This window comes from Oncorhynchus masou, chromosome 29 (genome assembly GCF_036934945.1).
Source record: "Oncorhynchus masou masou isolate Uvic2021 chromosome 29, UVic_Omas_1.1, whole genome shotgun sequence".
Classification (NCBI taxonomy): Eukaryota; Metazoa; Chordata; class Actinopteri; order Salmoniformes; family Salmonidae; genus Oncorhynchus; species Oncorhynchus masou.
In genome coordinates, this window is record NC_088240.1 from 36,070,536 (window position 1) to 36,085,778 (window position 15,243).

At 45.1% G+C, this 15,243-nt stretch overlaps 2 protein-coding genes across 2 annotated transcripts; both read left to right on the forward strand.

Annotated features, from left to right (window-relative positions):
• The first annotated feature begins 2,855 nt into the window (after positions 1–2,855).
• On the forward strand, positions 2,856–6,602 carry fgf9 (fibroblast growth factor 9). Its single transcript, XM_064947095.1, has 4 exons — positions 2,856–2,997; positions 4,809–4,940; positions 5,221–5,324; positions 5,438–6,602. The coding sequence occupies exons 1-4, from the start codon at positions 2,856–2,858 to the stop codon at positions 5,618–5,620; spliced, it is 561 nt and encodes a 186-aa protein (XP_064803167.1). The 3' UTR covers positions 5,621–6,602.
• A 2,318-nt stretch (positions 6,603–8,920) lies between these two features.
• Positions 8,921–14,208, forward strand: tmprss3a (transmembrane serine protease 3a). Its single transcript, XM_064944825.1, has 12 exons — positions 8,921–8,960; positions 10,465–10,569; positions 10,800–10,916; positions 11,081–11,204; positions 11,368–11,493; positions 11,628–11,674; positions 11,757–11,922; positions 12,089–12,258; positions 12,783–12,878; positions 13,014–13,156; positions 13,334–13,483; positions 14,164–14,208. The coding sequence occupies exons 1-12, from the start codon at positions 8,927–8,929 to the stop codon at positions 14,206–14,208; spliced, it is 1,323 nt and encodes a 440-aa protein (XP_064800897.1). The 5' UTR covers positions 8,921–8,926.
• Positions 14,209–15,243: the final 1,035 nt, after the last annotated feature.

Genomic DNA, 15,243 nt, shown 5'->3' on the forward strand with positions numbered 1-15,243 from the left:
CCGACAAGAGTCAGAGCCGGTGTAGTGCGACTCAATCATAATCCTGTATTGACGCTTTGCCTGTTTGATGGTTCGTCGGGGGGCATAACGGGATTTAGTTAGAGGCCCGCTCCTTAAAAGCTCTAGCCTTTAGCTCAGTGCGGATGCTGCCTGTAATCCATGGCTTCTGTTGGGGAATGTACGTACGGTCACTGTGGGGACGACGTCATCGATGCACTTATTGATGAAGCCGATGACAGATGTGGTGTACTCCTCAATGCCATTGGAGGAATCCCGGAACACATTCCAGTCTGTGCTAACAAAACAGTCCTGTAGCTTAGCATCTGTTTCATCTGACCACTTTTTTTATTGATCTAGTCACTGGTGGTTTCTGCTTTAATTTTTGATTGTAAGCAGGAATTAGGAGGATGAAATTATGGTCAGAACTGTGGTCCCGTCCGACGATACCCCCGGACAAGGCCAACCAGGCAGGATATATATCTCCACCCACTTTGCCAAAGCACAGCCCCCACACCACTAGAGGGATATCTTCAACCACCAACTGAGACAAAGCCGAGTATTGCCTATGAAGATCTCCCCCACGGTACTAACACGAGTGGGGTGCCAACCCGGACAGAATGATCACGTCAGTGACTCAACCTACTCAAGTGACGCACCCCTCCTAGGGACGGCATGGAAGAGCACCAGTAAGCCAGTGACTCAGCCCCCGTAATAGAGTTAGAGGCAGAGAATCTCAGTGGAGAGAGGGGAACCGGCCAGGCAGAGACAGTCGCTCCAGTGCCTTTCCGTTCACCTTCACACCCCTGGACCAGACGACTCTCTATCATAGGACCTACTGAAGAGATGAGTATTCAATAAAGACTTAAAGGTCGAGACCGAGTCTGCGTCTCTCACATGGATAGGCAGACCATTCCATAAAAATATAACTCTATAGAAGAAAGCCCTGCCTCCAGCTGTTTGCTGAGAAATTCTAGGGACAGTAAGGAGGCCTGCGTCTTGTGACCGTAGCGTACGTGTAGTTACAGTATGTACGGCAGGACCAAATCGGAAACATAGATAGGAGCAAGCCATGTAATGCTTTGTAGGTTAGCAGTCTTTGAGAACTCCCCCGTGTTTTCCCAGAAGGTGGGGAAACTGTGGGTGTATTTATGTGGGTGAACTTATTTGAATGACATTATTTCATATGATTTAATATATGTTATTACTGATGTTAAGTCTGCTCCATTTGAAGTTTCTTTATCAATCGACCTTTCACTTATCTGAACGATACGATTTGGCTCACAGACAGACGTCAGTCTCATAAAGATAAAGACGAGATGGAGTTTTCCTTGCTTTATCTCAATGATCAGTCTCACATTTTTTCAGACTCAAAGGTCAGGTGAGGGTCTACGCAACAAACATCCTGTATCACCACCAATTTTGAATCTTGTTTGAGACACGTAATAACCAGCCTAAATGCACTTAATCACACTCTCTCTCTCTGTGTCTTTGATTGCAGACCAGCACAGACCAGTGATTAGGCCTGCCATGCAATCTCACCGATACTGTAGGTTACAGTAGCCTTACGCATGTCTGGTGGGCAGAGAATGAGGATGAGTTTTTATTTCGTTTTTATCTGATAAAGCCCTCAAACTCAACTCTGGACCTCAAAGCTAGTTCCACTGCATTTTTCTAATCAGGGACCGATTAAGACCTGGGACACCAGGTGTGTGCAATTAATTATCAGGTAGAAGAGAAAACCAGCAGGCCCCGGACCTCGTAGATTAAGTGTTGAGTACCCCTGTGATAAAGCATGCATATTTTTTGTCAGAAGCATTATTGTTGTTTATTATAATGTCTATGTGTCTTAGAATTTCCAACACTGTATGTCAAAAGACTGTCAGAGACACACACCCAAACAACAACGTCATTAGGTTTATCTGTGTCTGTACTTTTCCCTGATAAACTTATTCAAAATAATGATAGTATACCAACTCAAATCAGGTTAGTGTTACAACATTCTAATGGTATATCTTTTAGAACAAAACTCTTCATCAGGTTAATCTGTATTTGAACAATTAGTGACATGGGAAGGGCATGTACTGTAAGTCTAACCAGGGCCACCTCTCAAAAGAGACATAGAGCAAAGTGTATATTATAAATGTGATGGCATATGGACAGTGGTGTGTGTGTGTGTGTGTGCAGTGTCAAAGCAAAGTGAGAGGAGAGGAACACTGACCATGAGGAGCAGGGGTGTTTATTTTGACTGGAGTACATCTCGTTCAGCAGCATTGGTTGGAGGAGGATTAGGGAAAGTATCAAGGGTTGGGTGCACTTTGACAGCCGCAACACCACAACTTGACTGGTAGGTCTGGTGACAGAGTGGGTCGAATGGAAGGACTGTGTTCTTAACTTCACTGTATTAGCCTTTGCAGTCAACATGGCAGAATGGAACTGGTGCCCATTGATTTGTATCTAACAGACCAGGGTTCAAGTACTATTTCAAATATCGCAATTACTTTCACATACATTCAAAGTAAGTATTCAGATCTATTTTATTTGAATAGGCAAGTAGTTGAATGTTTCAATGTATTTGGAAATACACTTGGAGAGTATTTGAAAATAGTCAAATACACTGACTCAAATACACTCCCATGCATATTACCCAGGTATTTGAAATAAGTACTAGAAAATAATCTCAAATACATTTTGGTAGACTATTTGGTTTTTACAAATAACCATTCACTCAAATAAAAGTTATTGTTTTGGGCTGTGTATTTGAACATAATCAAATACACAAAGAAAAGTATTTGACATAACAGATACTCAAATACACATGTATTTGAACCCAGGACTGGCATCTAATGCTGATCACTATGGATGCCTACCTGCTGTTCCCGTGCCTGATGATGCTACTGGCTATGTGTATGGATTATCAATGTGTAGATGCAAATGAAGACCAGGGCAATCAACTGCGAGGCCTCTGGAGGTTGTCAATGAAAGACCCAAAGCAGAAAGGTGAGAACAACATGAGAGGAAATGTTGTGTCTTCTTGCATCATGCTGATGTAATATTACTAGGGCCCAGAGGTTTTCCTATAAACTGTTGGCCCTACATACTGTAACATAATGACCTCCCAACCGGCTGCTGGTGTTTGTTGAATGTTTGTTCATTAGGAAGTTAAAGGTAAAAAAAAACACCTGTTGTGAAGTTCCTATGCCAGACCGCTTTAAACTGTTGTGACTGAGGTTCTGGCAGCTCCTGACAGACGTGCAGCTCTGGCCGCTCCTGACAGACGGGCGGCTCTGGCAGCCCCGGACCTACGGGCGGCTCTGGCAGCTCCGGACATACGGGCGGCTCTGGCAGCTCCGGACAGACGGGTGAACTTGAAGGGAGGAGACGGAAAGACAGCCTGGTGCGTGGGGGTGGCACAAGCTGGGGAGACCTACAGGAGGCCTGGTGCGTGGGGGTGGCACTGGAGCTCTGGTGCGCAGCCTTGGCACCACTCCTCCAGGCTGGATGACCACTTTAGCCCGGACCCTCCAGAGTGCAGGCACAGGTTGAACCGGGCTGTGGGTGAGCACTGGAGCTCTGGTGCATACCACTCATACCTCTCCCTTCGGCTCAATACCCACATTCGCCCGGCACGGGCGGAGCGCAGGCACAGGACGCACTGCACCCTCCCAGCACCCCGGAGACACAGCACGCAGAGCCGGCGCAGGATACCCTGGGCCAAAACGGCGTACCAGAGACCAAACACGCTGGGCCGTCAAAATACGCCCTGGCTGGATGCCCACTCTCGCATGGCACTTGTGGGGGGCTGGCCTATAGCGCACCGGGCTATGAGCACGTACTGGCGACACTGTGCGCTTGACAGCATAACACGGTGCCTGACCAGTAATGCGCTTCTTCCGGTAAGCATGGGGAGTTGGCTCAGGTCGCCTGACTCCGCCAATCTCCCCGTGTGCCACCCCCCAAAAACGTTTTGGGGGCTGCCTCTCATGCCTGTTGCGCTGCCTTACCTCATATCGCCGCCGCTCAGCTCTCGCTGCCTCCAGATCTTCCTTGGGGCGGCGATATTCCCCAGCCTGGGCCCAGGGTCCCTTGCCTTCCAGTATCTCCCCCAAGTCCGGGAGTCCAGAACCCTCTGCTCCTGGTTACCACGCTGCTTGGTCCTTTTTTGGTGGGTAGTTCTGTAACGGTTTTCCTCCTCTTCTGAGGAGGAGTAGGAAAGATCAGACCAATGCGCAGCATGGTAAGTGTCCATATTTTAATGAAATGTAACCGAACACTGAATACAAAAGAACAAGATAAATAAATGAAAACCGAAACAGTTCTGTATGGTTAAAAACAGACACAGAAAACAACCACCCACAAATCATAGTGGGAAAACAGGCTGTCTAAGGATGGTTCTCAATTAGAGACGACGATTGACAGCTGCCTCTGACTGGGAACCATACCAGACCAAAATCAGAAATACAAAACATAGAACAAAAACATAGAATGCCCACCCCAACTCACGCCCTGACCAAACTAAAACAGAGACATAAAAAAGGAACTACGGTCAGTACGTGACAAGACCTTTAGTTCCACTGATAAGATGCACGTGTCCACAGTTTTATTTCTTACACCCACGCTCTCTCTCTCTCTCTCACTCCCCCCCTCTCTCTCTCTCTCTCTCACTCCCCCTCTATCTCTCTCTCTTCTCTCTCTCTCTCTCTCTCTCTCGCTCCCCCTCTATCTATCTATCTCTCTCTCGCACCCCCTCTATCTATATCCCTCTCTCTCTCTCTCTCTCTCTCTCTCTCTCTCTCTCTCTCTCTCTGCAGGTGTGCCACCTCCTCATCCAATCAGAGGATTGGTCAAACAACAGCTGCTGTACTGCCGTGTTGGGATAGGATACCATCTCCAGGTCCTGTCCAATGGAACTGTAGGAGGAGTGCATGAACCAACTGAACATAGTAAGTTCTGCTGAACTCCCTTTAATTGATGACAACAACATACAGTATATCAGTTGTTCTGTATATCAGTTGTGTCAGAGGAACAGTCCATTTCAGAGAACAGATTTGAAACAGACCTGGAAGCCCTTGATGTAAGACCATTAACCTGTTGTGTGTGTGTGTGTGTGTGTGTGTGTGTGTGTGTGTGTGTGTGTGTGTGTGTGTGTGTGTGTGTGTGTGTGTGTGTGTGTGTGTGTCACTCTGCGTTAGACTGTATCTCACCATCCCTTGCATCCTGCAGGCTTGCTGAAGGTGTTTGCCATGAAGCGTGGTGTTGTGGGCATCAGAGGCATCAAGACTGGCTTGTATATCTGTATGAGCCAAGAGGGCATCGCACACGGAGCAGTGAGTACAATTGAGTACATTTAACATGACTCTAACGTGACTGTTATAAATGGGGTATAGTAATGCAACAAAGACATTTGCTTTTCTGATCATGTCATCTTGTCCACCCGCAGGTACAGTTCTCATCTGACTGTCTGTTCAAGGAGAGCCTGGAGGAGAACCACTACACTACCTTTTCCTCCCTGTCTCATCCAGGCATCTACTTGGCCCTGTCCCATAAAGGAGAGGCCAAGAGGGGGACCAGCGTTGGGAGACTCCAGCCCTGCACACACTTCCTCCCCCGCAGAGCTCCATAAGTAACCCCTGTGCAACCCTTTTACAACCTTTCTACAACCAATGACCCCAACCCAGGGGTCACAACTGTAACTGTGAGGAGAATCCTGTAAATCCCTACAATTTTGAAATAACCCAAACTGTTGGGCATTTCACGCTTTTACCCAGTGTGACTGATATACTTGAAATTACATTGGAAACAGTGTAGCAACTGAAGAAAAGCAAATTGCCATATAATGGTAGACTAACTCTAAGGGTCAACGCACACACAATCCTTGTGATGCTCTGTTAGTATAATTGGATGTAACTGGACTGGATTGGATTTCGAACATCTGTTCGAAATATGAAGATATTTATGGACAAAAATATTAGTTTTTTAAATCTACAGTTTCAGTCAGATTGAGTTGAGACAAAACATTTTAGTGGCCCCCCTCATGATGGTTGAAAGAAAAGTGATGGTAGTTGAAAAGTTAATTTCCTGCAATTCTACAAATTTTGCCATCAGAAGTAGAGAACATGTTACCAAATGTTACCATATTATTTTTTTAAATTATGTAATTCTATACATTTTGAGAGAACAAAATAGCAGTTTTACAGCACATTTCCTGAATATCTACCCATTTTTCCGTGTCTTATGCCATGTTGATAATATCTGAGTGAGTGTGACTAACAAAATCAATGTGGGCCCCCTGGAGTTCAGGGCTCCTGGACACCTTCACTGTGTGCCTGGTCAGTATTCATCCATGATTACTAAGTTAGATAGCTGGCTAGACAAACTTACCAATCCAAAAAATTTTGCGACTGTCAGTGACGGACATAACAAGAGAAAAACTGCTGATGTACAACCCAATTTTGGGGGTTTTGGGAAAGGCAGCCCTATGCAACCACTTATGTTCATATGCCTGCAGCCAGCCTTGATATTTATTACAATCTACTATGAATATACACTTCCCTCTGTATGTATTTGGACAGTGTTGCAAAAATAAATATTTGTTTGGTTCTATACTCCAGCAAAACAATGTCACCCTTCCCGCACACACACACTTAAAAAGTAGTCAGAAGTTTAGTATTTGGTCCCATAATCCTAGCACGCAATGACTTCATCAAGCTTGTGACTACAAACTTGTTGAATGCATTTACAGTTGGTTTCAGTTGTGTTTTAGTTTATGTTTTTGCCCAATAGGAACTGAATGGTGAATGATGACGGCAGTAATTTAATTATATGTGAGAAGATACAGTAAGATAATTCTGAACATTTCTACATTTCTAAATCTGAGGTATTGGCTGATTTCTTTTGATATTCCTATGATGTCAAGCAAAGAGGCACTGAGTTTGAAGGTAGGCCTTGAAATACATCCACAGGTACACCTCCAATTGACTCAAATGATGGCAATTAGCCTATCAGAAGCTTCTAAAGCCATGACATAATTTTCTGGAATTTTCCAAGCTGTTTTAAGGCACAGTCAACTTAGTGTATGTACACTTCTGACCCACTGGAATTGTGATACAGTGAATTATAAGTGAAATAATCTGTCTGTACATTTTTTGGGGAAAAATGATTTGTGTCATGCACAAAGTAGATGTCCTAACTGACTTGCCAAAACTATAGTTTGTTAACAAGACATTTGTGGAGTGGTTGAAAAACGAGTTTTAATGACTCCAACCTAAGTGTATGTACATAGGGAAGTGTACATATGCATAGGTTATGAGGTCTATTCCTCTATTTATTCTACACACACTCTGACCCCCGCCCTCTAACCCTCTCTCTCAGGGACTGATGCACACCTCACTGAATAAGACATACGTGCTTGCCAGAGAGACGTGGTGAGGAGAGATAGATTCACCACCCAGGATTTCAAGTCACCTCAGACCTCTCACTGGACCTCCAATATGAGAGAAAGATTCCACCACAATATGCAATAAAAATAAAATAATACAAATCTAAACCCTATAGACTAACAGACTGTCAGCTGGCCGTTATGTTCGGCCTAGACTGTAAGGACAGGGGACCACGTCACCCTCTATTTCCGTGTCCTGTGGTCCAGTACAGGAGAGACACACACCCCGTGCCACGTGTAACCCTATCCCAGGAGGGGGAGGCTTGGGATCATTTGATCCCCTCGCTGAGTGGCAGGCCTCTTCGATCAGAACTCGCCTGCTCAGGTGTCCCTTTGTGTCTGAGCGGTGAGCGTGGGTTCAGGCAAGGCAGTAGATACAAGACCTCCCATTAAGGGAGAGAGAAAGGGATAGAACTGTGTTTTCATTTGGTATCAGGATTGGAAGAAAAAGACTCGATGGTGGAGAGGATCAAGATAATTACTACCGGCATCTAATGGTCTCTAGGTTGCCCAGAACAGTAGCTGGTCATCTAGCGGCAATCTACAGATTGGTTTTCTCAAGCCTTTCTTCTCTTATCTATTTGGGTCTTCGCCTTTTCACCTCTTTTCTTTTGTCTTTCATCTGGTCTATTCTGTACTTTGCGCTCCCATCCATCTTTCTTCTCCTCTTTCTCCTCCGCTGTTTCATTCCATGCCGTGTTTCTGTCAACTGCTCTGAGATGGACTGTACAATAGATGACAGGGTGTGAGCGGAGACATGGCAGACCAAGAGAACACTGAGGAGCTAGCAGCTCCTGCTGCTGAGGAGAGCACAGCCACTGTCACGGTAAGAATCTTACCAGCCTGTGTGTGTCCATGGTTAGTATAGTGAATAGTTACCTACTTCAGTTCAGATAAGTGAATGAGCTTAGTCCTATACTCTTACAAAAAAGGTTATATCTAGAACCTAAAATGGTTCTTCTACTGTCTCCATAGGAGAACCCTTTGAAGAGCCCTTTTTGGTTCCAGGTAGAACCAATTTGAGTACCATGTAAAACCCTTTCCATAGAGGGTTCTAGCTGGAACCAAAACAAGTGATCCTATGGGGACAGCCGAAGAACCCTTTTGGAACCCTTTTTTCTAAGAGTGTATGCATGTTCAGAAATGACTTCCGATTATGTTAAAGTTATATTAGCAAGCCACATGGTCAAGAGCTTTGTCTTACATGTCTATGTTAGCTATTCACGTGGCTCTATACTATTGGTCGATGAGTAGTATACGCGTTGGGTCAATATCCATATCATCCCATAGGCCACTGAGGCCGAGCAGACAGACACATGGAGGATAGAGGTGGTGTCTGTGACTGATGACGACCTTCCGACGGTCGATACCCCGACCACATTGAATGTCAGTCCCCTCGACAGCCCCAATGACACCCCTCTACCCGACACTGCCAAACCTGAACCCACCACTGAGCCCAAAGCCCCGCCCCCTGCCCCACCAAGTCCAGCCATGCCAATCACTAAGGTCCAGCCTTTCATGAATGGTAAGAGACTGGGACACCTTTACCTGTACATTTGCTGAAGGTCTCTCAAAGAGAGGAGTGTGAGATGTAATAGGTAAGAGTTCACCATTGGGGATTATAGGATTCTATGCCGACATTTGAATGAACATGGGAAAAGTGTTCCAAAATGGTTATTTGCGGAGGGTGTTCAACCAAGAACCGTTTTGATCAGAAGAACCCATTTTGGAAGACAAGGGTTCTTGTAAGGCAAAGGGTTCTATCTAGAACCTTTAACATCATAAGAAACGTTTTTGGAAGAAAGGGTTCTTTGATGATTCTTTGGAAAGCAAGAAGGATTATTTGAAAAGCAAGAAGGGTTCTACATAGAACCATATATAACATTTCCCGTTATGGTCAATTGCAGGGAGATTTTCATAATTGTTTGTTTTACTGTAATATTTGTGTTTTTACATGTACATTGATTGGTTGATACATTTTATGCTATACAAAGACAATTAATATACCGTTTTCTAAACGAATACAATCTGTCAGTCTTTGGATTTATTGCACCTGTTACTGAGTTGTTTGCTCCAGTTTAGATGATTGAGTTGGTCTCAGTATTCAATCTTCAGTACACTGGCAGTCATTCTGAATGCAGGTTGCGGGTGACTAACAATTCCACTTGTTGGATATCCTAACTCTGGCTGGATTCCAATTACACATCACTTTGCAAGCCAGCATAATGTGACTTGCAGGCCTGATTTGGCCTGTAAACCAGGATATTCCTAACACCACTGTGTTAGGGTATAACTAGGGCCTCAAAGAAAGGCCTTATGATATATGCAATGTATTGTCTTAAATAATTACATTTTAAAGGCTAATAAGTGTGGTAGAACTGTTTATAGAGGGTTCTAGGAAGAACCTTCCAGAGATAAAATGGTTATAAGTAGAACCCTTCATAGAGGTTTAAAAGCAGAACCCTACATAGAGGGATCTAGGTAGAACTATATACAGGGGGTTCTTTGAAAAACCCTACATAGAGGGTTCTAAGACAGAACCCTCTGCAAAGGGTTCTACCCAGCACCAAAAAGAGTTCCCCTATGGGGACAAACCGAAGTATGTTTATACTGAACACTTTTTTCTCTAAGACTTTAGTGGTTTTCTCTAAGAGTGTAGTGGTTTTCTCTAAGAGTGTAGTGGTTTTCTCTAAGACTGTAGTGGTTTTCTCTAAGAGTGTAGTGGTTTTCTCTAAGACTGTAGTGGTTTTCTCTAAGACTGTAGTGGTTTTCTCTAAGACTGTAGTGGTTTTCTCTAAGAGTGTAGTGGTTTTCTCTAAGAGTGTAGTGGTTTTCTCTAAGAGTGTAGTGGTTTTCTCTAAGAGTGTAGTGGTTTTCTCTAAGAGTGTAGTGGTTTTCTCTAAGAGTGTAGTGGTTTTCTCTAAGAGTGTAGTGGTTTTCTCTAAGACTGTAGTGGTTTTCTCTAAGAGTGTGGTGGTTGGCCCTGGAAGGCTCTTTAAATTCTAAATTCCTTTGTTATGATCCCTCAGAGGAGAAGACATGGTGTGGCCGGTTGGTGGCTCGCAGGATGGAGCTGCTGATCGGAGCATTGGTCCTCATGGTGGTTATTCTCACGCTGGGCATTGGGCTGGGAGGTGAGCACTAACGAACATAGTCCATTTGTAATTAATTCACTGTACCACTTTCCTCAGCTCTTTAAATAATTAATGTACCCTATCCAGTTATACAATTTGGGTCCCATCCTGCTTTAAAGTCAGTCATTGCCTGGAACCCCGGTTGCACAGTAAAGACAGAAACAAAGTGTTGTTGCCTGGTGTCAGTTTACAACCAACAGCATGTTAAGGGGAGTTTCATGTCTCCACAGTGGGTCTTAGCTGTGTGGGTAAGTTCCGCTGTGGTACGTCTTCTCGCTGCATCAGTGGCTCAGCGCAGTGTGACGGGGTGATGGACTGTGAGAATGGGGAGGACGAGCTTAGCTGTGGTGAGCAGAGCTAATGATTTATCTCAACATATACAAGGACAAGCACACATTAGACTATTGAGACGCAGCCGGTCAAGGGACTCATTCAGTGGAAGCCTATACTGCTCACTCTCTCTACCTATGTCTCTGCTTCTGTCTCCTTCTCGGCCTGACTGTTTGTACAGTGCGTTTGAGTGGAAAGAGTTCAGTGCTCCAGGTGCTGAGTGGAGGTGTGTGGAGGACTGTCTGCTCTGAAGACTGGAACTCTGCTCTGGGCCTTTCTGCCTGCAAGCAGCTGGGATACTCCAGGTACGACTAGGGTATTTAACATGACATGCGTTACTGGCCTTCTTGAACCCTCTTTTTCATTGCCCTTGTGTGTTCCAGGATAGAGCTTGCCTTGTGATAATAGATGTATTTTCGGAGGGTGTTTCTGATTAATTGCCAATAACTTATTCTATTCACACCTCAGGTATGTGGAGTCCCGCTCTCTCCCCCTCTCTGCTATAGAGCAGGACTTCCAGCAAAACCTGGTGTCAATCAACCTGAGCCAGTCGGGCCAACAGGCCATCAAGATTCACAACGCCACCAGCCTCAGGTAGCCCACTGTCACCACACCAGAACAAGAGAGTTGATAGGGACTGCTGCTGAATTATTTTTCAATCAATATTCTGACCATCTCTGTCTTCTGCTCTCTCTTCATCTTGCTCACCATTTCCTCTCTTTCTCCAGTAAGACTCAATGCAGCTCAGGGACGGTGACCACAATCAAATGCCTGGGTGAGTGGATATTTAAGGGGTGGGAAACTATACACAAAGGTAATACTAGTATTGTAAGCGCATATTGCACATGTGTCTGCAGAGTGCGGCTCCAGACCCCAGTTCAGCAGTCGTATTGTTGGGGGTAATGTATCAGCACTGGGCCAGTTTCCCTGGCAGGTGAGCCTACACTTCCAGAGTGAACACTTGTGTGGAGGCTCTGTCGTAGCAGACAACTGGATACTGACAGCTGCACACTGCGTGTATGGGTGAGTCGAAAGTGAATAAACACACACACACACACAGAATCATATGCAACACACACACACACACACACACACACACACACACACACACACACACACACACACACACACACACACACACACACACACACACAATCCAATACATCTCATACTGTTCCTCCTTTCTCAGGTTTGCTTTCCCCTCACTGTGGGCAGTGCATGTAGGGTTGACAGAGCAGCCGGTGAATGGGGCTCAGGCTCTGGCAGTACAGAAGATTATTTACCATGGCCGCTACCGGCCCAAAGCTCTAGACTATGACATCGCTCTGATGAAGCTGGCTGAGCCACTCACCTTTAACGGTAGGTAGGGACGCCTCTGTCTTTTAACATACTGTACATCTCTGATCTCCCCCCGTTTGTCTTTATGAATGGAGGGAGGGATGGAGGCAGGTGCGAGGCTCATAGTATATCCTATGCTATTTTTTTATTCACCTTAATCATCTTCCTCCATTCCTCATTTTCTCACACTGTCCACTCTTTCTTTTCACCCCGATACACCCCGTCTTCTCTCTGGTCACCTGGCTGTCTCTCTCTCAGGTTTCCCAGGCTCTGACAGCGAAATGTCATTATGTGTATGGTCTGTCTGTGGGTGAGCTACCCACACCCCTACTACTCTTGTTTTCTTGCAGTCCTGCATCTCTACTCTAGCTCACTTTTAGTTATTGAATGTGTTTTTTTCTCGCCATTTGTTAGTTGCTCCAGGAATAAGAATCAGGTCAATTGTAGATTGTCTCAGTGAACTCTTACTTTATCACTATTTTTAACCCAGGTGTTTCTGGGAAGTGTAGTTTGTTTCTGTGACCTGTCCTCCATTCCTGCTTCAGGTCTAGTGGAGCCCATCTGCCTACCTAACTTTGGGGAGGACTTTGAGGATGGGACCATGTGTTGGATCTCAGGCTGGGGGGCCACTTCAGATGGGGGTGAGTCTAGGGTGTTAAGCATCTCACATGCTGTTTCTCTATTCACACTAGTAGTCAGTCTAGGAGTCATATAGTTTTAAAATGTTCTTCTTTGTAAATGCATACTTTGTCTGAGTGTAGTCTGCTCTTTGCCAGGTGACGCTAGCGATTCGTTGCTCTCTGCCCGGGTCCCACTCATCTCTTCTAAGGCGTGCAGCACGCCAGGCGTCTACCAGGGCTACATCTCCCCCGGGATGATCTGTGCAGGATACCTGGAGGGAGGAACAGACTCCTGCCAGGTACTGTAAGCTGATGGTGGTGAGCCTCAGTATAGAGTGAGAGCTTTGTGATTGTGTAAGTCTACATGGGTTAAATATACATGTGCTGATATGTTTTCACTGCTGTTAAAATATTAACTGTGTCTAGGGCCTTTCTGTGTAAGCCTGGGGTTTTACTGTTGTGTTTGTGGCCCCCAGGGAGACAGCGGGGGACCTCTGGCATGTGAGGACTCAGTGTGGAAATTGGTGGGGGCCACTAGCTGGGGCCAGGGCTGTGCTGATAGGAACAAACCTGGGGTCTACACCCGCGTCACCCAGTCCCTGAAGTGGATCCACCAACAGATGGAGGTTAGGAAGGGGAGCAGGGGTTGGGGATTGGGGCTGGCAGTGATTGATGAGCAAGTATTTTAGGGTTTATGAGAAAGGCCGAGAGTTTTGTTCTGACCAATAAAACTTCTTATCATCGGGTGCCATTTATCATGGGAGTTAGTGGAGAGAGAGCCAGAGAGTTAGAATGAATGAATGAATGAATGAATGAATGAACGAGGACTTAATTCCTCAGTGTGTGTCCAACAAAGCAGAGATGATTACAACCGCAGTGAAGCAGAGAGACTTGAACACCTGGTGACGGAGAGAAAGGGTACGATGCTTGAGCCTCCCCTTCTGTCCCTCGTGTGTCTTTTCTTATTCTGTTTCACAAGCCCAGCTGTTCTCCTGTCCATCAATTCACAGAACTAAGACCGACAGCAGTACTCTCCCCTTCCCCCAAATCCAGCAGCTGGCTGTACAGTAGAGTACAGGGTTGCGTTCAGCTATGAAATATGACATGCCTCTCTGACACAGAGAGGGAGAAATCATTTCAGCTCTATTCATCACAGTTGTGTCTGCAACATTCACTGTGTTCACTCTTGTGAACGTTACCCAGCGCTTAAGCTATGCTTCCTCACTGACACCTAGTGGAGATGAAGTATAACTCAGACCCGTGTCAATGTTTCACTTCTCGTGTGTCTGTGTTTCTACATCTCTAGAAAGAAGAGGAGCTGAACCCCTCTGAAGTTAGTACGGACAACTGAATTAGTAGAGAAGTCTTTTTATACATGCTACTTCTATCAAAAGTTTATAATATTGTACATTGCCTGGGACTTTAGAGTACTGCCAACGAACCAAATGCTGAATGTGTAGCACAGGCCAGGGCTGGATGGCCTAACAGTGACAGCAGCCCTCACAGGACAGGCAAGGGCAAACCACCCCCCAGAACAAGACACAGTAACCTTATAGACATGTTGGATGCTCAGAAAACACTAGAAAAGCACCTGGATCAGAGTACGGTAGAGTATAGTACACTAAACCTTTGTCAGTTTGTATCCTACATGGCTACAACCAAGCACAATGAAGGCAGTGGCATATTCAACAGTAGAGTTAAGGCATTGTTTATTCCAAAATAACAAGCTCTAAGGCAAACAGAGAAAAGTGAACAACAGTAGATAACAAGCGACAGCGATGGTAGAGATGTGAGAGACAGAGCGTGCAGCTGAGACCCACCTGAACCCGAGCCAGAAACACTCAGTGGGGATCTAAGTGCATCTCAGGTTGTCTGAATGACATCACAAGATAAGAGGGAAAATTTGATGGAAACTATACAGTACGTTGGGGCAGCTTTTCCCAACAACAAAGGCCCTGACTTGGGCAATGATATTAGAATAGAAGATGGAGAGTTCAGAAAACATTCCGAAAACTGTCCCTAGATCAGCCAGAGTACAAGTCCTCCAGTCCTCCAGTCCTTCTCAAACAGAGGACCAACGTGCTGCCTGTCAGGTCTGAGGATCCCAACTGCTCTCTCCACTTTTAATACAATCACATGTATGTGTACATAAATAAAGATTAACGTGTGCAAAATATAGTTTTTAGACTGTGATCTACTTTGTACTGTATCTATGTATTGTTGATCTGACTGCCTAAGTACTATTTCAGTTCCTCGTGATTGTGTTATAATAAACATTGTGCACTTGAAAGAGTGACGTCTGTGCTATTATTATAAAGGATTTACAAAGTGTGACATACTGTGTACACTGTGGCAAAATTGGACATGTTTGTATAAAATCAGAGTA